We start from the raw sequence: 23,932 nt of genomic DNA, 5'->3' as shown, positions 1-23,932 counted from the left end.
ATTACTTGAGCCGTTGAGCAGTTTGCATATCTGGTTGTTGGTGCAATCGTTGCGTGAACCAGATGTTTTTGCCCAGGAATGAGGGTGCAGAGATGGGTGTGGCAAGGGGGGTTGGGAAACTGTCCAGAGGATCCACTCAAAAGTAACAATTCCTTTACTGAATTGCTGAAACTCATAGAATGGTAAGCAGAAAATATATATCTTATATAGCCGAATGTTATGAGTTAAGTTTTGCACCCCCCTTTATTACCGAATCTACGCCTATGGAAACAGGACTGGGGCCCCACTGGCAATCAATCAGCGGGGCACAAATGAGTCTGCGAATGGGTCACAACAATGCACTGGGATCTCCAAGTGGCCGGCAAGCGCTTCCGTTTCGTTTCCTCTCGTCTGTCTGTCTGTCTGGTTTTACTTTGAAATCGGAAACGCTTCGTATAATTTTTGGACACACCGTTTTGACTTTAACATGGACACGGACACGGTCATCTGCTCGTCTGGGAATGGCTAGGGGATCTCGAATGGGTAAGAGAATTCGCGGCTAAAAGCGGGTAAATCACATTTCTCAATTTTGCAAGGCATTCATTGGAATGCTAAAAGTAGCTTTTATGAAGTGTATTTATTCACAATTTGATTCATCATTCATATCATATTCGATTTAAGATTTAATATGGCTTCTCAATATGATTTGTTGTTATCAATAGTCGTATATTCCATTGAACCAAATCGTTTGTCAGTATTTGTATGCCTAATGCACTTGCAACCTGTTTTAAAAATATATTCCCCCATGACAGAGGACTAAAACACAACCTAAAAGTGAGGGAATTTCGGCTTTATTAAAGTATTAGTTCCAGTAACTGCAATTACAGAGTAGAGTTTCCGCAGAACATTGTTTTTGTTCAGCCCCCAAAAGGAAGAAATAGGGATCATATATGAAGGGAAGCACCTTGAGGATCCAAGTGGAGAACTGAAGTGAGTAGGGACGCACAGCTACCTAAAATTGGGAGACACAAAACTGTCAACGCCCCCTCTCCGACTCATTCGACTCATTGGACTCCTTCGAATCATTGGACTCCTCCACTCTCATCCTCTTTCGACTGCATGTAATTCCAGGGGTTTTTTAAGAAGTACTGGAAGAGAGGCTCAAATGACAGGGGTCATAAATCCAGCGTCTAAATTTAGAACGTGCAGAGGGTGGAAGGATCGCCGCAGGACGAGTGAGCTCTGTGCCAGGACCGAGGATCAGGGACCTAGAGCCATTGGCATTGCCTCTTTATGTGTGATTTTAACTAACTTCTTTTTTCGCAAGGCTAATTCCCACACATGGTAATCAATGGCATGTGCTATGCGCCAAGGGACTGCAAATCTAGCTGCGCAGCAAAAAGGACCTCATGCCAAGGGACAAACCGTTTTTCGATTATTTTCCCAACATATGTGTGGGCGAGCGACTCGAGTCGACGCGTAAATGAATTGAAAACAATGCCAGGATGCGTGTCCATGTCCTTTGCCACTATTTTCCCTGCCCTCGCTGACTCTCGGAGGGAATAGGCGCCGCCAGTCCAGAAGATGTGGAATCTACCATTTACTTCGGCCTCCGCCATTCCGATTCATTCATCAGGCATTCGAAAATGGGCGTTCTGGCAACCAATACTCGTATAAATCAATTGTTCCTCAAACCCATCTATCTCTATCTCTCTCTGTTCTCATGATTTCTCTTTCATTTGTGTATAGTTTTCCGCCTTAATTAGATGCGGAAATTCTTTGGAAATTCGGCGTTTGTTATACGACTATTGCCAGGAATATAAAATGGTGATTCGGGTTTATTGATCTGGGCGGCCAGCTAGCCATTCGCTTGATTAATGGATTATTTGGACAAACAAGAGTTGGAAAAATATACTGATTCTCAAGAGCGTGCATTTAGTTGAAAGATGCATTGATTAGAAATCATAGGATAAATATTTCAAATGATATATATTTGTACATATATATTATATAGTGTAATGAATACACTTGAAATCATGGCAAATTTTAAGTAGTATGTTTCCTAGAAAATTTAAATTCATATTTCTCACCGTTTACAAATTTTGTGTTTCTGAGTAATTCGATTGGCTTGGAAATAAATCAAAGATTTGTATACAGCATGTGCCGATGTGCGGAGTAATAGAAAGTGTTAAGTGGATCAAATCCCCACTTTTCCTATCTCTAAATTCCTTTTTAAGTTTGATGCCTCGAAATGCATGATAATCTTTGTGATACTTTCCCCTAATATGTTTTAACACTTTGAAATGAGCACACCCCAACCACACGAACACGACAACCTGTCAACATGGATGCGATATGCCAATTTAAGCAGATCTAAACACAAATCTAAATTTGTATCTACAGATACGAATGTGTTTGCATCTTTGGGAATATCCGAAATAAGCAGTGTACAATGTATGTGGAGCGGAGAGCACTTTCGAGCACCGGGAGCTGTCATTTAAAAAGCAATTAAGTCAACAACTGTGAACGAGAGCGATCTTGGCGATTTCAGGCCTTTGATGAGGAGGAGTCCGGTTCCAGGCCCCCGAAAGACGGCGACTAAATTATCTGACTGAGCTAATTATGAGCATTTTAAGCACGCATTTTGGCGACATAAATACTTTGCTCAACTATATATTCCGCTGCCCTGGTATACTTTGTAAACAGTTTTTATGTTTTCGAACATAAATCAACCGGATGTGGATGTGTTGCTCCATCGCGGGCCCGCGTATATGTATCTGTGTATGTATCCGTATCTGTTCGCTTCTTCCCATGAACAGCGAGTATCTAGAGGATGCAGTGTGCGCGTATCTCGCAGATACATAAAGTCCGTCCGTCCGTCCGTCCGTCCGTCTGTCTGTCTGTTGGCGGAATGACGTTACGCTCTAAGTATGTCGACGTCGCTTCGATTGTCTCCGCTCCGAAAGACAAAAGTCCAGATCTCGAGGGGACCGACCCCCCCAGCGAAGACATTTTCGCGCCCAATTTAGTGGGCCCCTCCAATCGAAAAGCGCGGCGGAGTGGAGCGCGATGAAATGAATTGAAATGCAAAATGGCGTCTGGTTTTGTTCATGGCGTTTCTTTGTTTCTTGGCTTGTTGGCTTTTTACAATTAATTTAGTTTAGACTATGACATTAAATAGGCATTAACAGTAGGTTTTAGGCTTAGACATCTAATCATCTAGTCGACACGTATATATGGAAAGCGTGACAGAGAATTGAAGAGTGAGAGCGCCAGGGCTCTGGAATTCACACGATAGTTGCTGCTGGAAGCCCCTCCCGGACAGGACTATAGCTATAGTGTCCTGATCCGCCGCTATGCCTTCTGGTGCTGCGCGTCGCCCTCCATGCGCCACACCCCGAACAGATAACTCAGCTTCTCGGGCGGGATGATGGGTGCTCCGTTGGCCTTGCGCAGGCACTTCAGATCGGCCTCGGCTCCATTGGCGGCGGCACTCAGGAGGGAGCTGGCTGATCCGTAGGCCGAGGGCGATCCCTGGGCCTCCAAGGCCTTTAGCAGGGATATATCACTCGAGCTGAGCATGCGGCACAGGAAGTCGATGTATCTGCAAGTTGGTGAAACAGAGTTCGATTAATTACGAGTTTCGATTCAGTTCATCTAACTATCATTTAATGCTTTTAAGTATTATAAAGAAGAGAACTTGATCTTCGAAAGATATATTACCTTGTGGCCAGTTTGAGGGTCTGGATCTTGCTGAGCTTGTCGCTGGGCAGCGTGGGGATGATCTGCTGCAGGGACTTGAAGGCGTCGTTGAGGCTCTGGGTGCGCTGGCGCTCCCTGACATTGGCCATCACCCGCTGGTTGCTGAACTCGTCCGTCTCCTCCGTCTTGCTGGGCTTCCGTTTCAGCCGGCGACGTGGCTTGCGGAAGGCCTTTCCGCCGGCATCGGATCCGTCCAGCAAGCTGCCGGCACTGCCGTCATCCGCCAAGCAGGCGGGCGACATGACTCCTCCATTGAGATCGCTCACTGAACTCAGGGCATTGTGGCGGGCGTACTCCATGTCATCCCGATCCGAGCTGGAGTAGGCACTGCCGTTCAGCGAGTTGGCCGGCTCGTAGCCATCGAAACTTTGTCTGTAGGCGTTTTGGAAGTGCATCTGGGCGTGGCTTTGCTGGTGCGGCTGCTGCTGTTGCTGCTGCTGCGACTGCTGCTGCTGGTTGTTGTAGAGTGGCAGGAACACCTGGGCCTTGTGCTCGGGCAGCTCCTCGTCGGGGAAGTCGAAGTGGGATTGCGGGGAGGTGCACGTGCTCTGGACGCCAGGACAAGACTGAGCCGAGGCCACCTCGTCCACGGTGGTGGGCAAGTAATCCACATAGATCTGTTGCTGGTGCTGTTGCTGTTGCTGCTGCTGTTGCTGGTGGATTAGCTTCTTGTGCTCGGGCTGCATGACCAGTGATCCCCCGGCTTGGCAGTCGTAGTCGCCACTGCTCCTGGCCCTCTTGCCGTGCTCGTTCCAGGAGGATCCGCTGCTGGTCTGGCCATCGAAGCCACTCGAATTGTTGCCGGAGCTGGTGGTGTTGCTGCTGGTGTTGTTGTTGTTCAGCTCCAGACTGGCGCTCTGGGCACTCTGGTTGCTGCTGGTGCTCAGGACCTCGTTGCTGGGTATGTTGTAGTCGGTGTCCTCCAGTTCGGTAATGCCATAAGCGGCGTACTCCGAGGGCAGTGGGGCGTACTGGGTATGCTGCTGCTGATGGTGCTGCTGGTGGTGCTGGTGGGCGTGGAGGTGCTGCTGCTGGTGCTGCAGCTGGTAGCCGGACTGCATGTAGGCCTGCTGCTCCACCTGGATCAGCTTGATCACATTGTTCTGCAGCTCCATGATGTTGGGCAGTGTGGGCTTGTAGCTAATGTCCAGCAGCACTTTGGGCGACACCGAGCGAGTGCTCATCATTTGATGTGATCTTGCTGGGCTTTTTAGCGCACTTCTTCTTAGTTAGGATTTGTTATATCTAACAGTATATTCTTATTTCGGAACTGTATAACTCCGTGATATTCTTCACGCCCGCGTTTGCTGGATCGATCTGCTCGCACGCACTGACGGAACGCAACTGACGCAGGATCCTTCCGGCCATTGCTCAAATTGACATTTTGCGGCTGCTCGACGGCCATTCGCTGCCGCCGCTCTATCGTCGTCCCGCTCGCTCGCTTGTCTTGCCATCCCGCTTCCACTCAATGGCGGAAGCTGCGGCATCGGCAGGTATGACGTCAGGCGGCGGGGGATTTTGATTTTCTCGAGCGGCAGCGGCGGCTGCAAAACGAAATACAGCAAATGCAAAGCTAAATTGAAGAGAGCCTTGACTCGGCGCTCTGGATTTTTCTTTTTCTCTTGGGTTATTCTTTGGGTTTTCTCTCGATCTGGGAAAATGCCTGGGAAATATGCGTGTTGGGATGCGGGATGGGGAATACGAGGGGAATTGTCGGCAATTTTTGAAATATTTTACTTGTTGATTCAAAAAGGGGATTGAGAATATCTTTGGATCGGCGGGAATTCATAGGATCAGAGTTTCTAAGTTTTGAAAAAGTGCATTCAGAGTAATGAAATATTTTGTTTATAACATGAAACCATTTCCTGAATATTGCCAAGTCGAATATTTAGTAAACTTCGTTGAAAGTTGTTGTTTGCAGCGTTCGTTTAAGTTTATACAAGATATTTACTTAAAGACTTTAAATAATATGGAAAGAAGTTATATTATTTTTGTAAAAAAAATTAAAGGCCTTTCTAATGAATTTCTCTCCAATGAAATTTATTTAGATGTAAGTTTGCATAAATCGATAATAAGTTATATCTATCTGATTGCATATTTACCCAATCAACTTTGCTGTGCGGGGATTTTCCATTTCTATATGTTTTGGGATCGCAGGAATTTCCCAGGAAACGAGCCGAAATGTTTAGACGCTTGCCCATCGAAATCATTCCGCTATTATATAATCATCAGTTAGTTGCCAACCATCGTAAAGCGTGCAAATCCACAACCCTAACCGAGGGGAACTCCACGAAAAGGTTTCATTATGCCTAATTAGTGAATTCCCACACACACGTACCGAGAAAATCGCAGGCGAATGCCGCTCGGAGCTCCGAAAATCCAGAAAAATACGAGCGAAAAGTCAAATTTCCGGATATAATTATCTGCCTGCCTGCCGCGGCCAGCAAAAATACCCGATTAATGCAGAGCGCGAACTTCCGCTGGAAAAAACCACGATCGAAGATCTCCGATCTCAGATCGCCGATCAGCCGGCTTAGGTAATAGCAAAACCCAGGACTCGAAACGGTCCCCTTAGAAAAACCACCAACAGGGTTTTGCCCTGTCCCAAAACTACCTGGACTTAGGAGCTTGGACATGATGAGCAACATGATTTACTGCCCTCAGCGCATTTACAATTATTGTAATAAAACAGAAAGTAATATAAGCTTAAACTATTGGTGGGTAATTAATGCAGAAATATACTTAAGTATGAGATAATTTTAAAGGTAAGAGTGAATTTCGCGCTCTTATTGGTCAAAAAGACAAAAGAAATGTGGCCAACTTTTTGGATAAATTGTATAAATACATTTAAAGAAAGTGAATCTTAAGGCGCGCCTGAAAGTATGCATTGAAATATGTGCCTTGAATGCAATTTTAGATCATGCCCTAAAATTAGACATATGTGAAGTTGCTAACGTGGATATAACTTAGGATATCTTAAGAACATTTATTTCTTGTTTCACTTAAAATACTAATCATTTTCATCATGTTTACTAAACATATATTGACTTTATTTTCCCTGGCAGATGGCGCCACAGTGAGTGCCGCAATGCTGTAGATACAACCATTCAAAATGATCTTAATGTTCAAATTGGACACGCTGCAGTCACGTAGTTTATTGATTTCAATTCCGTTTACGAGCCCAAATCAAACGAAAAAAAAACCAAATGAGAGAGAAGCTGGAAAAGGTATTTTGCGTATTACTTTTTTCACGGATGCTGCTTCTGTTTTTCATCTCTTGTCGTTTTTTGCTGCTCTGCGTGGTGCGATTGCCAAACGATTTCCAAGCGGACCAACTTTCCATTTTGACAATGCTCTAATCCTGCCATCGCAAAAACCATGTGTGTGGCAGTGTTTGCGGAGCGTGAGAAGAAACTTTTGGTGCACGTAAATCTCGCTCGACAATCAATTAAAATTAAAATATTTTTTGCCTGCCGAGCGCGCAGCGTTGTCTACATATTCGAATTGACTTTTGATGATGTATCACGATTTATTGTTACCAAAAATGGTCGTCAAAGCGCGTGGAAAAGTGGATCAGGTAGTCTGGCGACGTCTAACGGGTTGGGTGCTGGGATCAAACGGGGCGGCGAGCGGTCGGCGGGCAAACTCCCACAGCTTTTGATCTTACAGTGGAAATACCCTACATCGGATAGGAATTCCTGCATCTGATCATGAGCTCTTTTTCATGCAGTCTAAAAACTGTCGGCTTGAGTATATACTTATGGATCTTAGTTTTATTCTAATTTATCCAAATGATTAAGTGATGTTTATGAAAATTCTTCTGCTAGTATCTTAATATAAAGCTTTTTAGAAGATTAGTTGTTAAAACTCTTTTAAGTTGTGTTTAAATAAAAAAGGATTTGATTTAAAAGTTATTGTCCAATTTATTAACCAAAACTCATTTAAAATTATAAAAATTTCTTAGGAAAGGTTATATGTACATAATTGGATAAACATTTATTGTACTGTGTTCACGCCAGAAGGGCGCAAACAGTTGAGCGGCAGTGTAAGCGGCCAATGCTTTTACTCGAAGCTCCTCCACGGCTCGCAAGCACCGCTGCTCGCGCTCTCCTTCTCTTCTCTCGCTCTCCTCCCTTCCCGCAAGGTATTCACCACTCCGCGGTCCCGCGGTATTGCTACTGTTAATGTTAAGGTAGTCTTAAGTTACAAGTGCGCGAATAAAGACCGGAATTCTCGTGAAGTCGATCCCGAGTGTTTCATTACAGGAAAAAAAATCAGCAGCAACCGCAGCAACCCACACCCAGGATTTTTCCGCCCACTCCATTTCATGGTCCTTCGAGCCGGATGAGCTCTGATCCTGCCAGCGCTCCTTGCGGAAAATTCAAGATAAGTACGGCTTTAAATTCTATTCCGTCCGTGGTCGCCATTTTCGTTTTTCCAACGGCGTTTATTCTTTCCGTCCATCCGTATCAAGTGAAAAGTGAAAATATATAAGTACATGCGCCCAGCCACCGTGATTACTTTTTTTTTAAGTGCATAAACAAGCACTTTGCCAATACCGGCCTCCTAATTACGGTGCTCCGCTGATATCCAAGCGCATGTACACACATATATACACTGTCCAAAATTCACTGTTATCGTCCGCTGCTAAACTGCTGTTTTTTTTGTGTGTGCCTCAATAAAATATACAACCCAATACAAATAAAACTAAATTAAATTAAATATACACATATATATTAAATATATAATTATTGTAAATTAAATATAAACATACATATATTCACCCAATATATTCACATACAAAATATTCCAAATAAAGTTCACATACACACAAATACCCATAGCCATATACACATACATTACGACATATCCATTGTCAGACCTAGCTTCCAACGATATTGACATACACACAGTCGCGACTTACGCAGACTTTCCAAGTGCAAGTTCTTTCGTCTCCTCTTTGTTCGTTATTGCCCTGACAAAAACCAGCGCATAGCGACGAGAGAATACCCTATTGTCGAGACATAAAATAAAATAAAAAAGTCCGACGATAAAATTTAAAAATAAATAATTTAATAAAAAAAAAAAAAGGGAAATAAACGATTGTTTTAATTATTATTATTATTAATTATTATTTAATAATTATTTAACCCAAATAATAATTTTTTTTTTTTTTTTTTACAAGCTATTTCTGGCTCCCATTTCTGGTTCCTAAATTAAAATAATAAAATTGTGGTCCTAAATCCGGTAGCTATTTTTATAAATTTAAACTTGAATTTTCTAGCTATTTTCCATATATTAACTATTTTTTTTTCGGGATTTCCAGTCGATAGCGAGTTTTTATAAATCCTTGGCTATTTTCCAGACTCCAGCCGGTAGCTATTTTTATAAATTTAAACTTGAATTTTCTAGCTATAGCTAGCTATTAGCTAGCCAATTTCTAGCTATTTTCTAGCTATTTTCTAGCTATTTTCTATATATTAGCTATTTTTTGGGATTTCCAGTCGATAGTGATTTTTTTTATAAATCCTTGGCTATTTTCCAGACTCCAGCTGGTAGCAATTTTTTAGCGATTTTTTCAGAAATTGCAATTCATAGTTTTTGTTTTTATATAAATTTGAGCTATTGTTTTTCTGGACCACCAATATAGCTATATCTTCTTGTGGACTTCACTCTAGCTGTTGGTTTTCTTTTGTGAATCCTCCTAGCTATTTTTTTTCACACTGAATTTTAGCTATATTGTGCTTCATGTAAGCTTTTTTCAAGTTGATTGAAGATCTATTGGGCCTTATTTCACAAAGACTGCGATTTTTGTTTCTTTCGTGCTCCAATCTCCAGATCCCAATTGCAACTTTCTCCCGAATTCCGACGGGATCCTTTGTCTCTCCAGATTTTGGTGCCCTCCGTATCTGGTTCTTTTTTTCTCAATTCCACATTTTTTTTGTTTGCGGCGGGCAGGCCTTCTTGACTTCCTTCTCTTTGGGCATAGCTGAGCATGCCCCTAGAGGGAGACAAGAAAAAGACCACCGCACCTGGAAAAGAACAAAAGTTCAACCCGCAATCTCCGCTATCCACTCGCGGTAAGCCAGCACCCAAGTCCGTTAGTCCTAGGGTCAAACCCGCGACTCCCACTCCGAAAGCAAAGGGTTCGCCATCGACCAGTTCGAAGACAACTCCTAGGTTGGTCATTTCCCGACCAGTGACGCGAGCGTCTAGTGAGTCTTCTCTATCGAGAAAATCCGAGAGTCCCTCCGCTGTCGGGACTGATTTCCTCCGCGTCACACGCTCTAACACAAGAAAAATGGCATCCTCTGAGCAGCCAACGCCCGCAAACGCAGCGTTGCATAAATTCATCGCCGTCAGCGATCGCGTAAGCCTTTTCGAAGCGAAGATCAACACTCCTGATCAAGCCTCTCCGTCCCTACACACGTTACAAGTCCGTCTGCAACAGGTGCGAGCCTTATGGGACAAAGTGGAAAGAGAGTACGAAACATGCTCTGACCTAATGGCCCAAGAAGGATCCCTCGACACAGTGCCTATTCTCCAGGCCAAATATGACTACTGCTACTCAGTATACGAGTCATGTGCAGCACAAATTGGCGAAACAATCGACAGAGCAACGCCTCAAGTCGCGCAAGCACCCTCTCAGCCGCTAATTTCGTCCGGCTGCCGCTTACCTCCATGCGACACGGAAGTCTTCGATGGCGACTACCTCCGATGGCCCACTTTCCGGGACCTATTCACGGCAATTTACGTAAACAACCCCAGGTTGACTCCGGTCGAGAAGCTATTCCACCTCCTTACCAAAACAAGTGGCGAAGCAAAAGCCATCGTGGCGAAATCTCCTCTCACGAATGATGGTTTTGCTTCGGCTTGGGAGGCGCTTCGAGATCGGTTCCAAAATAAGCGACTTTTAGTCAACAGCCAGCTCAAGCTTCTTTTTAACTTGAGCTCAATTTCGCAAGAATCTGGTCATGCTCTAAAAGAGCTACAATCCACGATTCAGGGGTGTTTAACAGCACTAGAGCATTCCCAGGTATCCACAGAAAACTGGGATTGTATCTTGGTTTTCCTTTGCGCGAGCAAACTGCCCAAGCAGACCCTGTCCTTATGGGAACAGTCGCTAACTGCTAAATCCGAGATCCCAGCTTGGGAAGAAATGAATGCCTTCCTGAGCGAAAGGTATCGGACATTGGAAGCCATCGAAGATATGAAACCGACTCAGGCAGTTCCAAAAAGGCTTCAATCCTTCGAGACAAAGGTCAGCACCAAACAGAAAGGGTGTGACTTATGTTCGAAGGAGAACCATCCGGTAAGATTGTGCCCGCGTTTTCTTCAAATGTCTGTTGACTCGCGCTCCGGGTATATCAAAAAGAAGCAGCTATGTCTGAATTGTTTTGCCAGAGGTCATCAGCTACGTGACTGCACAAGCACGCACAGCTGCTTTACATGTAAGGGCAGGCACCATACGCTGCTGCATCGCAGCCCCCCAAATTCCGAAAATGCGAGTTTCTCAACCTCGCCCCCTACACAGCAACTTCCGAGACCCTCTAGCAGAAATGCATCGGCAAGCACCTCAGCGGTGCAAACTTTTTTCGCGTCCGGCACTTCAGCCGTCCTACTGAGCACAGCGATGATTGACGTGTGCCATTTGGGGATGAGCTACCGAGCCCGAGCCTTAATCGACTCGGGATCCGAGGCGACGTTCATTTCAGAACGCCTGTTCAACCTCATCAAGTTGCCATTCCGCAACACCCAGACCCAAGTCTCCGGGTTAAATCATTCAGTCTCCGCGAAGTCCTCGAAGCTGTGTCACTTCGGGATTCGCTCTCCTACTAAGCCAGGTCTACAGTTAGACACTGAAGCTTACGTCCTTCCGGAGCTCTCAGGCAAACTGCCCTCCTATCCGATCCCTCGGAATTCTTTGAAGGACCTGCCCGCACTCCGCTGGGCAGATCCTACCTTTTTTGAGAGCTCTCAAATTGATGTATTGATCGGGGCTGACATTCTACCATCCATAATGATGGATGGCACCCGACAAAATATTTGCGGCTCGCTCCTGGGCCAAGAAACTATTTTCGGGTGGGTGCTAACGGGGCCGATTTCCAAGGGCAAGCCGAAACGGGTCGCATCCTTCACGACCCAGGTGCATGAAATAGGCGACCCTGATACGCTCGACACGCTTCTCAGCAAGTTCTGGGAGGTGGAGGATCTACCAGTAAAGATGGTAAAAGAGTCGGACTCCTATTGTGAAAGGAACTTCCTCCAAACAACGACAAAAGACGCAAGCGGGAGATACGTGGTGACGCTTCCGTTCCGGGATCCCGAGAATATCGGATCCGATTTAGGATATTCAAGGTCCATTGCGCTAGCTCAGTTTCTTAGAAACGAAAATCGTTTAAAAAGAGACTTTCCATTAAAAGAGCAATATGACAGCGTGATCCAGGAGTACCTGGATCTGGGTCATATGAAAGAAGTTCCGCCGACTCACAATTCTCCATCGTATCATCTTCCTCATCACGCGGTAGTTAAGCCCGAAAGCACCACTACAAAGCTTCGCGTTGTATTCAACGCTTCAAGTCCGTCGGCAAATGGGACCAGCTTAAATGATATTCTTCATGCTGGTCCAGTCCTACAATCCGATCTAACGATCCAGGTCCTGAAATGGCGTTATTTTCAATACGTCTTCAGTGCAGACATCACGAAAATGTATCGTCAGATCTGGGTCGATCCGAAACATACCCCGTTTCAGAGAATTCTGTTCCGAAACAAGGAAGGAGATATCCGAGACTTCGAATTAAAAACAGTTACCTTCGGGGTCAACTGCGCCCCCTTCCTCGCCATTCGAGTCTTGCAACAGCTGGCAGAGGATATCCAAGTGCCATTTCCAAATGCCAGCCGCATCATCCAGCAGCACATGTACGTCGACGACGTGCTGGCAGGGGCGAATTCCGTAATCGAAGCCCAAAGTTCAATTCGAGAGTTGCAAGCAGCCCTAAGTGCCTCCGGGTTTCCGCTGAGAAAGTGGACCTCGAACAACAAAGGCGTCCTTAAAGACGTCCCGGCCGAACACCTCCTTCATAGCGAGTTCCTCGACATCGATGCCGAAAGCACGGCCAAGACGCTCGGTATTCGGTGGAGGGCAAAGTCCGACGAATTCTATTTCGTTCCTCCAGACATAGTTGCGGAACCCTCCTATACAAAGCGAGAAGTTTTGTCCCAAATCGCTAGGTTGTTCGATCCTGCCGGGTGGCTCGCGCCGTTCATAATCCGTTCAAAAATGTTCATGCAGGAGATTTGGTTGCAAAACTTAGGCTGGGACGATAAGCTTCCCACTGAAATGTGTCAGCGGTGGCAATCGTTTTTAGCCGAGTATTCCGACCTCAACCAGATCCGCGTTCCGAGATGGATCTGGTACCAGCCTGAGGTAATCATAGAGCACCACGGTTTCTGTGACGCGTCTCAGAGAGCCTATGGAGCGGCGATATACATCCGCGTCGAGATGGGGCAAAAGATCCTGACTCGCCTGCTTACAGCCAAAACACGAGTGGCCCCGGTAAAAACCGTCTCCCTTCCTCGGCTAGAGCTCTGTGGTGCCGTGCTGTTAACCGAAATGGTGACAGCAATCCTCCCGCACATGCCCTCCGCCAGTTCAAATATCCGCTGCTGGACAGATTCCACAATCGTCTTAGCCTGGCTACGAAAGCCTGCGTGCAACTGGACCACATTTGTGGCCAACAGAGTTGCCAAGATCACGCAGGCGACGCCAGTCGACTGTTGGGCACACGTTCGCTCAGAACAAAACTCCGCCGATCTAGCCAGTCGAGGCGTATCCTTACATGAATTGGCAGATAACCATCTCTGGTGGCACGGACCAGAGTGGCTGCAAGGGCCACGAGAGCTATGGCCAGCACAAAGTGACACTCTTCCAGTGACCGAGCTAGAGCAGCGCGCGGTCAAAGTGCATTTTGTCAAGGCCCCGTCCATCGACTTTCTCGAGCGTTTCTCCAAGTTGGACAAGGCCCTGCGAGTTCTGGTCTATGTTCAACGCTTCCTTAAACGCTGGCGCAAAGGTTCGTTCTTGCCCAACTCACGCCCTACAAGTGAAGAGATCCGAGGGGCAGAACGAACTCTGACCTCCATTGCGCAGCGCAGAGCATATGGCCAAGAGCTTCAGCATCTGATCGAGAAAAGGCCTCTTCCAGTGTCAAGTCCGTTGGTGAATTTGTTCCCGTTCATTGACCAACACGGCCTGTTAAGGGCGTGCGGCCGTCTCACTGCCTCCAAAACCCTGCAATATGATGAACGTCATCCGATTATTCTCCCCTATAACTGTAGACTGTCGCGCCTTGTCGTCCAATTTACTCACCAGATTACTCTTCATGGCGGTAGTCAATTGATCGTACGCCTGATCCGATCGAAGTATTGGATTCCTAAAATCAAGAATCTGGTGAAGGCTGTGGTCAATCCTTGTAAGATTTGCACGATTTACAAGAAGAGACTCCAAACACAGCTGATGGGCGATTTCCCGACAGATAGAGTCTCCTTCTCTAGGGCGTTCACCTACACGGGTATCGACTATGCCGGCCCGTTCGAAATAAAAAACTATACAGGGAGAGCGTGTCTCATAACGAAGGGATATGTTTGTGTGTTTGTGTGCTTTTCCACGAAGGCTATCCATTTGGAACCCACTTCCGATCTAACAACCGAGAAATTTCTAGCGGCCTTCGCTCGTTTCGTAGCGAGGCGCGGTTGTCCTCAACGGGTCCATTCGGATAATGGTAAGACCTTTGTGGGGGCGGCAACTTTGATTTCCAGGGACTTTCTCCAAGCCATCAAAGAGTCCGTGACTGATGCATATAGCCATCAGGGACTCGTATGGCGATTCATCCCACCCGGGGCTCCACATATGGGGGGTTTGTGGGAAGCAGGGGTGAAAAGTTTCAAAACCCTGTTCCTTAAATCGACGTCAGCCCGCAAATATACATTTGAGGAGCTGGCGACACTTCTCGCTAAGATTGAGGCTTGCCTCAACTCTAGACCCCTCTCCCCTATGTCCGAAGATCCCTCAGATTTGCTGGCCCTCACACCAGGCCATTTCCTTATTGGAGGGCCGTTGCTTTCCACGGCGGAACCCGAGATAAAGGGCGAAGCCAAGTCGATAATAAATCGATGGCAACACCTCAAGGCACAACATCAGCAGTTTAGTGCACGGTGGAAAGAGGAGTATCTTAAGGAACTCCATAAACGAAGCAAATGGCAATTTCCGACCAGGAATCTCCAAGCCGACGATATGGTAGTTGTCAAGGAGGACAATCTACCACCGCACGAATGGCGGCTCGGCAGAATCGTTTCTGCCTTTCCAGGAGCCGACGACCGCATTCGAGTCGTCGAGATCCGTACGTCTCGCGGCACCATAAAACGCCCTGTCCACAAGGTTATTCTGCTACCGATGGAGGACAAAGAGTCCTCCGTTCCTAGGGATTAGGGCACTTCCCCCATTCCGGGGCCAAAAGAGTAGTCGGCTCATACTAAGCTTCTTCATTTCTTTTATTGGCAGACTTACTCACTTCCTCCAATAATGGCTCCGCGACCTCGTGCCACCCAGTCGTTGGAAAGCAGACGTACTCGAGGTATCAAATCCTACCGCTGCCGAGTCTGCTCTGGAATCCATGCACTTCGGAAGTGCAAGAGGTTCCACAAACTGAGCGCTGAAAAGCGCCTTCGGGCAGTACTTATTAATAAGTACTGCTCGAACTGCCTCGCCCATCAGCACTCAGGAGGAGACTGCCGAAGCCAAGAGGGATGCAAGAAGTGTGGAGGAAACCACCACACTCTACTCCACATGCACGAGGTCCGTCCCGCTCCGTCCCCAGCAGCGCTACCAGCTCCGACGCGCAGAGAGCGCCATCCCGCTGCACCTCGTCCGGTCCGGATTTCCCGCATTCCGCCACCAGCCCCAGTCGCCAACAATCAACGGCGTCCGAAGGTCTCCGTCGCGTCTCCGGCGGTGGCAACGGGGCAGCAGAAGGCTGTTCCCATTCTGCCTACAGCCATCGTCGTGCTGGACACGGGCTCGAAGACCTTCGAGACCGGGGCCATGATCGACCCATGCATGCCGGTGAGCAGCATCGACCGGTCGTTGGCGGCTGCGTTCCGGCTGCCCATCGCCCGGCTGGGAGGCAACGAGGTCTGCTCGGTGACACTCCGGTCCCGAACAAGCACCTTCCGACTCAACGTCGTCCTGAAGGTCGAACCCAGCCTAAGGATCCGGACACCCATCCAAGCTCTGAGCGACGCCGCCAGGGCCAAGTTTGACGGTGTTCGTCTCGCGGACGAGCGCTTCCACCGGCCGGCCTCCATCTCCCTCGTGTTGGGATCAGATGTATATGCCAACTTGATCCAACCGGGGTTCCTAAAAATTGATGATGGCTTGCCCGTCGCGCAGAACACGGTGTTCGGATGGACCGTTTCTGGAGCGTGCACGGAATGAAGAGGCCGATCCTGATGTCTAGCCGGCCAGGGATACCTTTGCCTACGCAAGGGGGGGGAGAATGTTCACGCCAGAAGGGCGCAAACAGTTGAGCGGCAGTGTAAGCGGCCAATGCTTTTACTCGAAGCTCCTCCACGGCTCGCAAGCACCGCTGCTCGCGCTCTCCTTCTCTTCTCTCGCTCTCCTCCCTTCCCGCAAGGTATTCACCACTCCGCGGTCCCGCGGTATTGCTACTGTTAATGTTAAGGTAGTCTTAAGTTACAAGTGCGCGAATAAAGACCGGAATTCTCGTGAAGTCGATCCCGAGTGTTTCATTACAGGAAAAAAAATCAGCAGCAACCGCAGCAACCCACACCCAGGATTTTTCCGCCCACTCCATTTCATACTGTATCCACCCTATAGTATGCAAGCAGTAAGGTTGATTAGCGCATACTAACTAGATTTAGCGAATTTCGACTGTGCTAAGCTGGCAAAAATCGTGTGCGATGCAGCCTCTGCGATTAGGAATAAGCCGCTTGATGGAAGCCGCGGCTGCTGTCAGCGAGTGCTCCAAAAAGTATCTTGCGCTTGTGTTAATTGCTCCCACTCACCGCACACACATGACCCACCTGCCCCACCTGCGCCACCCCCACCCCGCGTTCAAGGGGCCGTCAGCCAATGAAATCGCTGGCGCCAAACACCTACACTTTGAGCTTGTCAAGCTTCTGCTTGCGTGTGTGTGCTGCATGTTAATTAACAGCCAGCGCAAACACACACACCTACACGAGTGGCAAAAGCGCTCACACACACGCACACACGGGCGAACATGGGTGGGGGCTCTCACACACACCGGCGCGCGAGTGTTGGCCACCCAATAACATAAGCGCCAACTTGTCATTTTAGCCTAGCTCCACCTTAACTAAACAAACAAACAAAGTGGTGCACACACACCAGCAGACGCGCGCGCGAATGTCAAATGCGTGTGCGAGGTGTGGTGAGTAGCGAGCGCCAAAGCTCACCACGCTCGGGGAGCCAAAGTTGGCGGTTAAAATTCGAAGAGCTCAGAGCAAGTTTGCTCCGCGCCGCGTTCAAACGTGCTACGTGCGGGAAACGCTTCTTTTCTCCTCGCTTCTAGCTCACATCCATGCTCAGTTGAATTGGAACAATAACAAGAATAGAGAATACAAGATTATGATATGATTATAAAATTTTAGTTGACATATTCACTGCGCGTTCCATTCCGTTTCGTTCCGCTGCGCTTTTCCAACCGGCGTTTCTGCGCATGCGTGCGTGCTTGCACTGCGTGCTGCAACTTAGTGTTTGTGTTGGTGCGACGCTTTAAATGGCGTTTTAAGTGAAATTAAAATGACGGATGTGCTGTAATTTGCACACTCACGCTCGCTCGATAAATACAACAACAACAGCAGCAGCAACAACAACGAATGAAACCAAGAATCCAGAGGAATAAATAATAGCAAACACAACACAACCAACACACGCCGTTTGGTGGGGCGTTGTGTCCGTAGCATGTGCCTCAGTTGATCGAATTAAGTGCGAGTTTTATAGCGCCCGCGGGACCGGGAACTGCAATTGACTGCCCAACCGGAAATGCAAGCCCCCAACAACAAGTGTAACACCCCCGCCCAGGAAGCGTCGGCAATAAGTGCTAATAAGTGAGCCGCAGACTATAGCTAAAACCGGATGCAGGGCCACTAGTAATTGCCAATTTCAGTTATCACCCTGCCTCGTTCAATTGGAAAAATCTGTTGGTTTTCGGTGCTCAGTTTAATTTTTATTTTTTTTTTAGTCATGCTTAGGCGGCTCATCACATATTTGCCTAAGTAGCTAAGCAACTAAGTAATTTCGTCACGCACTGCGCGCGCTGCATTCGTTACCCCACAAAATGCGGCTTTTGCTTCTGCTACGGTGGCCCCCCTCCCCGCAAAGGGTAGCCCCCCGCCACCGAAACGCATAAACAAGCTGCAAATAAAAAAGATAAAAATAAAACTAAATAATACAAAGAAGCGCAGAAGGTTAAAAAAAGGGTAGACAACAAAAACTCAAGGTGCGTTGCACTCGTTTTGTCATTGATTCCGCGGATGCGAAATAGCATGCGGCAGTTGCAGGCAGAAAAGAGCACGGGCAACAGCTGCTGCGACAAAAGCCAGGCCAAAAGCAAAAGCAACGGCCAAAACCAAAACAGCGATTATTTCAGGCATCCGCCTCCACCTTCCCACCACCCCCTCCCTTTGAAGCCCGGTAACAGAAACAGAAACCCTTGCTGCTGCCTGTCTTTTGTAACGTGGCCAGAACGTTGCCGGGCAATTATTATTTTGTAAGACGTTTTACAATTTAATGGTTTTCATGGTAAGTACACCGATGCGAACGCCAACGCCATATGCCATGTGCTCCCCTTTCTCGGCCACCTCTGCGACCCTGTCAGCCGAAAGTTTGTTTTGGCGACTCGCGGGTTACGGGGTCACGAAGGGGTCAAAAGGGGATTGCGGGGGAGCCGAGGGCAGGGTGCTCTGGCCAACACCAACCTGTTGCAATTCGACGCGAAGAGGGGCATTGTACGACTCTTAATTCCCTGTTTCTGCTTCTCTTTGCAGAATGGACTTGGATCCGACCCTCTGTCAGCAAAGGAGGTGAGTTCCCAGATTAACTATGGCGGTGGAGATAAGATCCGGGCGAGGACCAGGAGAGGTTCACAATATAGTTCTATATACATATATATGTATTTATATATCCCATGGTCAAATGAGGCTTAGTAAAATTAGAATAGAAACTCATTCTAACTCATTAGTACCTTAAAATTAGCGATCTTCTGCAGTTTAATTGCGAGTTATTTCGACGCAATCTTTTCCGCACCTAACTAATTGTTATTGGCTGCAATTTGTCTTCAATTTCAGTCAAGTACAGCTCATTAGGGCCCATCGGTTTCATGAGCCACAATTACCACCGAAAAAAAGCGTCCATCAATTAAGAGCGAGAAGAGTGAAATATTTTCATGTTAGCGATACACTTCGGCCATTCGAAATGGCAATTGCGTAGGAATTCCCAGTGGGCCACTTCGTTTGGTTGCCCCATAAAACCCATCCCATCCCAGTCCGTCCCATCAGTCGCCTCAAAGGCAAAAGCCGTCAGCGGAAAACGGGGAGCAGAATACCACATACCAAGCGTAAGACAATCCATAAAATTGAGTTCCATCGGATCCACGCGACGCTGGGGGAAATCGGAGCCAACTAATGTCCCGGCCATTCCCGATCGTTCTATCAATTGCGGCGTCTATGAGAAATTTCAGCACGTCCCAACACAAATTAGCAGATCGGAGGCTGCAGCGCCCCATAACAATATCATAAAGCAGCGGGTTTGGGGCAAGACGGGTGGATCGGCATCGGAATTGGAATCGGAATCTATATAACAATAAATCAGCGCGGGCAATTAGAGGGTAAAGTGAATGGGGGCCAAGAAATATAAATATAAATACCTTTGGACAGGGGCCAACATCAGTCGCATATCAATTGCAATCTCCAGCGTCGATCGCCGTCTCCCATCTCCCATCTTGAATTCGATCTCGATTTCGATCTCGATCTGTATCTGGATCGAGATCCAGATATCGATCTCCGCTGCCGGCCAATGAAGTTGTTGTTGTCAATGTTGCGGGCCATAAAGCGGACTGGAGAGAAACCCAAAAATGCCCCTCGGCTGCCATTCGACACAATCGAAGACAAACTATCTAATCTAATGCTGGCAATGAGCATTTGTTTGTTTAAATAACTGCATGGCAGTAAGCGGCGACAGCGGTAAACAACTGCTCACATCGCGTGGCCAAGTTCTGGGTGCTCCCCCAACCCGATCCCCCCAATTGGGGGGACCCCTCGTGGCCACTCGAGCTTCTTTTCGCCCACTCGCCACTGACATTTTTTCATAATTTGCGCTACAAGCCTGACAATTGTCGTTGTTGCCCACTGGGCACACACTCTGCACTCTGCATCCATGGATGCTGACTTGGTTGTTCGCCGTCCTGGTTGTCGGTTGTCCCCGCTGGTTGTTGGTGTTGCCGGCGTTGTTCGCGACCGTGTTGTTGGCATCAGGCTGCCTGGCTACCCTGCAAGTTGGGTTAACCACTTTGACTGGTCAAAAGGATAACTGAGAACTGAGGTAGTGACAACTTGTATAGCATTATTGGACTGGTTGCCCTTTGAGCAGATTTAGCCGATATTCAAATAGGCAAAGAGTGATCTTTAGTTTCATAACCAAGTGATTAGTCATGGTCGAAAACACCCTTAAAATATTGTAATAGAGTAAGCCTCATTTAAATAATACTGCAAAGTGTTGGCTCTGACACCCCATCCCCCGCAAAAAATGCATATGCAGTGCCAAATTAAAATTTATCCATTTTATAGCGCTGCGGGCAGCTCATAACTGTTTCTTTGTTATTTTTCGCCGCTTTTAACTTTGTTTATTTTTTTGTTATTTTTTTTGGTTTTTATTGCCGTTAGTTTATTGGCTAAAGATTTCGTAAGCACATGAAATGCGCAACAATTGCGGTTTTTCGGTTTCTTCCCACTTATCTGGCCCGATCTCCCATATGGAGTAAGCCAGATATCGACGGAAGTCATTTGCGGTGGTTCCAGCTAGATGAATTCAATAAGCAAACAGCTCCCAAGCACGCACACTCCACTCCAGTCCACTCCACACATTTCCCTAAAACCCCCCAGTGAACTCCACATGTTCTCGACCATCCAACACTTTCGCCCATCAACAACATTTTGTCAAACTTGATTAGCACTTGATTGGCCCGAGCAGAGCTTATGACTTTATTGTTCGACTGCATACATAATGGGCTATACTATACTATACTATATTGAATCTCCCCCGCCGCCCGGCGATAAACAATATTGATGACGATGTCGATAATCTTTAATTTCTTTCCGATCCACAGGCAGAGGGCCCTCCGGTTCAGGTTGAACCAGTTGATCTGAGCTTACGTTCGCCGCGCGGTAAGTTGCTAATTATACGCTATCTAAGTTGACTCAACCTGAACTCGCATGCCGACTGGGCCGAAAACAATTAATCAATGGAATGGCCGCCACAAGTTGATCACTTGAAAACAAAATCAGGTCATCGCCAGTTAGGGAACACCGAACGTCTAGAAAAATGAGGTACAATACCAATTGCATTTTTTCTCTAATGAAGTTCGACTCTTTTTGGGCCTAAAGTGTTGAAAAGATGTTCTCGGGAATACCAATGGTGGGTGGAGTGAAAGCTGAAAACAGAAAACATATTTCAATTATGGGGATCTTGCACTCTTTATATTAGAGAAATGTAGTGCAAAACTTAATCGACCTAAAACTTAGATTTCTATCGAGGAATGTAGTATTCAAAGAATAACCCATAACTATGAGCAATAAAACTCTAGATAATAGGGAACAAAATCAAATATTGGCCAAAAATTAATAACAATAACAAATACCCCCGCTTTAATCTATGATATTTCATCGGATCGTAAAAGAGATATTCTTGATGAGCAACAAATGGTGAGCAAACAAAATCCAGTCGATAGGTAACGTTGGGAACGATACGGAGATGTATGTTAAAGATTTCTATCAGCATTTATATCAACCTATGATCACACTCCTCCCATCAAGAAGACAAAACACTGAATTCCTCAGATCTCCTACGGCTTCCCCACTCCCACCGCCCGTGGATCGGGGCCGAGATTATCCGGCAATCTCGCAGACAAGCTCGAACAAAGGGGGAGACAAAACGTTAGTCATTGCCTAATGCTCATCAGGCGGAGCCATTCATACGTGAAAGCCTGATGAGTATCGCCGTGTGATCATCAGCAGATCGGTTGTGGGCCCATTAGGCTCATGCTGATTCCGCTGCGAGTACCGCTCTATATCCGACGCCCAGGAACCTAGGAACCTGACCCACAACAAGTGGCTGCACATTTGGTGGGGGTAAGTTCGTGTTGGTTTTAGCCACTTGACCGATCGAGCGATCGCCCGACCAGCCAACCACCAACTGTTTGACCATTTGACCTTTGCCAGCCTTTCTCTTTGCCTCGATGTGTGCGAGCTATGTGTGAGTGAGTCTGAGTGTGTGTGAGTGTTCGAAGTTAACAGCAACGCCCCGAAAACCCGAAAAAGCCACAAAAAGTTGACTAGATAAATAGATGGTTAGTTATACGGCCATCCCAGCCGTAGGGTGCCCAGCGGTACACCTAATTTAATTAAGAAGCCAGAGAGCTTACCTTAAATGGCTATACAGTAAGATTAACAGCTAAAACCCGAGCTCCACTCCGACCATTAAAGATATCCAAGCTAGAGAGCTGGGCACGAAGCCGGAGCTAAGGCTCGAGCCGAAAGTCAAAAAGTTGTTGTCTCGCCGCGCATATTAATCAATTAGGCATGATATTAGTGAGGGCATCATTAATTTTGTCAATGCGCTCACCTGGCCACAATAGCTATTTGAGAAGCGCATAGAGAGGCGGCGACACCAATCTCTCATGCTAATGGTTTATGGCGTGCTACCAAAGCGTCCACAGGTCCCCAGTTCCCCAGGTCCGCCGGTCCGCGGGTCCAGCGATCCACAGATCCGTGGCGAATGTGTTAAATAGCGTTAAAATTTGTAAAACAAACGGCACATAATGGTCCGGGCTAATTTCCAACCTTAACGGTCATCACACAGAAACTAAAGCCATGCCACCCGAGCCGAGATTTTTCGGCACACATAAATTATGGGCTTTAAATAATTATGCAATTAGCCAGCGCAGCGATAGATAGCCTCAAATTGCCAATGAATGGAGGGCAAAGCGGCCAAAAGGCCCCAGAACGCCGGAGACAGTGCCAAATTCCCACCAACTCTAATTGCAGTGCCCAGAAGAGGTGAGAGCTGGTGAGCTGGGAAGCTGGAGCTGGAGCTGGAGCTGAAGCTGCAACTACAACTTGATTTATTTAAGCTACCCAAACAGCCCATAAATAAAGCTGTTGAACTAGCCACCATTCCAGGAGTGGGCAGAAGGGTGGAGCCCCAAGATCGGGCTGGAGAGTCTCCGAGCCGAGCCTGGGACATCCACGGTGCCTTGCCCAAAAAAAAAAGAGCTGGTAAAAACAAAAAACACAGCCCAACATCGTACAATCCCACACCACCGCCGGAGCCACTGCTCCACTGCCGCACCACCAAACCACCGATCCACCAAACCGCCTAACCACCGAGCGATCGGCCTCTCGCCACTCAGGGGCATAGGCTTTCCAGGTTAAGTAGATGCGGCGACACGCGGGTCGATCCAGCGAGCGAACGACCTTAAGACGAAGATCCCAGCCCGAACTGGGCGGCGGCAGAGCGGGAGCGGGAACGGGAGGGGATCCGACCAGGCGACGATGTTGGAGCATCCACGGCATCCATCGAATGATATGCAACATTTAGTGAAGTGCTCGAGTACCAAGCATCTTGGGCTGGGGCATATTGATGGCAAGGTGAAAATGTGACGGGCAGGTGGGCGCATTGGAAGCATTGGGGAATGGGTTTAGGAGAAAATGGGAACCGTGATCAAAGCAGTATTGGATCGGTAAAATTCAGTGAACTATTTAGTAATCATATCTAGACTAATGTGACGGATACAGGGCGGTAAATCAACCGGAGACTACCGAATAATATAATCATAACTCATTCCATTGGGCTTGTAATCTGTGGATGAAGGTGCTTAAA

The 23,932-nt window shown here is 47.3% G+C and overlaps 4 protein-coding genes across 6 annotated transcripts in view; 3 read left to right on the top strand and 1 right to left on the bottom strand.

Annotated features, from left to right (window-relative positions):
* Positions 1-3,078: 3,078 nt before the first annotated feature.
* On the bottom strand, positions 3,079-5,126 carry LOC6735802 (protein twist). Its single transcript, XM_016168789.3, has 2 exons — positions 3,703-5,126; positions 3,079-3,583 (listed from the first exon to the last, which is right to left on the bottom strand). The coding sequence occupies exons 1-2, from the start codon at positions 4,926-4,928 to the stop codon at positions 3,334-3,336; spliced, it is 1,476 nt and encodes a 491-aa protein (XP_016029185.1). The 5' UTR covers positions 4,929-5,126; the 3' UTR covers positions 3,079-3,333.
* Positions 5,127-8,094: 2,968 nt separating this feature from the next.
* LOC120284361 lies at positions 8,095-16,477 on the top strand. The gene is made up of 2 exons (XM_039291550.2): positions 8,095-8,131; positions 15,302-16,477. Exon 2 carries the CDS (start codon positions 15,323-15,325, stop codon positions 16,232-16,234), a length of 912 nt encoding a protein of 303 aa, XP_039147484.1. The 5' UTR covers positions 8,095-8,131; positions 15,302-15,322; the 3' UTR covers positions 16,235-16,477.
* LOC123327090 lies at positions 12,449-14,520 on the top strand. Its single transcript, XM_044922491.1, has 2 exons — positions 12,449-14,331; positions 14,463-14,520. Exons 1-2 carry the CDS (start codon positions 12,449-12,451, stop codon positions 14,518-14,520), a joined length of 1,941 nt encoding a protein of 646 aa, XP_044778426.1.
* A 742-nt stretch (positions 16,478-17,219) lies between the features above and the next one.
* The window catches only part of LOC6735799 (Krueppel-like factor 12), a 31,740-nt gene continuing 25,027 nt past the window's right edge, over positions 17,220-23,932 (top strand). The window contains exons 1-4 of one of the 3 annotated variants that reach the window (XM_039291489.2): positions 17,220-17,886; positions 18,021-18,580; positions 18,826-18,861; positions 21,162-21,219. In XM_039291489.2, coding sequence (XP_039147423.1) covers positions 18,569-18,580; positions 18,826-18,861; positions 21,162-21,219 — 106 coding nt within the window. In that variant the 5' untranslated portion in view covers positions 17,220-17,886; positions 18,021-18,568. Of the gene's footprint in view, positions 18,581-18,825; positions 18,862-21,161; positions 21,220-23,932 lie in introns of all 3 variants that reach the window. The other 2 variants (XM_039291488.2, XM_039291487.2) reach the window with 2 other exon arrangements.

This window comes from Drosophila simulans, chromosome 2R, assembly GCF_016746395.2.
Source record: "Drosophila simulans strain w501 chromosome 2R, Prin_Dsim_3.1, whole genome shotgun sequence".
Classification (NCBI taxonomy): Eukaryota; Metazoa; Arthropoda; class Insecta; order Diptera; family Drosophilidae; genus Drosophila; species Drosophila simulans.
Note: the sequence above shows the minus strand (reverse complement) of the source record. Positions and strands in the feature narration are given on the sequence as shown.

Excerpts from the sequence above, each read along its gene's own strand:
- LOC6735802 (XM_016168789.3), bottom strand. The coding sequence starts at position 4,928 with ATGATGAGCACTCGCTCGGTGTCGCCCAAAGTGCTGCTGGACATTAGC. Across the intron at positions 3,584-3,702 it reads ACCCTCAAACTGGCCACAAG|ATACATCGACTTCCTGTGCC; the intron begins GTAATATATCTT and ends ACCAACTTGCAG.
- LOC123327090 (XM_044922491.1), top strand. The coding sequence starts at position 12,449 with ATGTATCGTCAGATCTGGGTCGATCCGAAACATACCCCGTTTCAGAGA. Across the intron at positions 14,332-14,462 it reads GGTATCGACTATGCCGGCCC|CGGCCTTCGCTCGTTTCGTA; the intron begins GTTCGAAATAAA and ends AGAAATTTCTAG.
- LOC120284361 (XM_039291550.2), top strand. The coding sequence starts at position 15,323 with ATGGCTCCGCGACCTCGTGCCACCCAGTCGTTGGAAAGCAGACGTACT.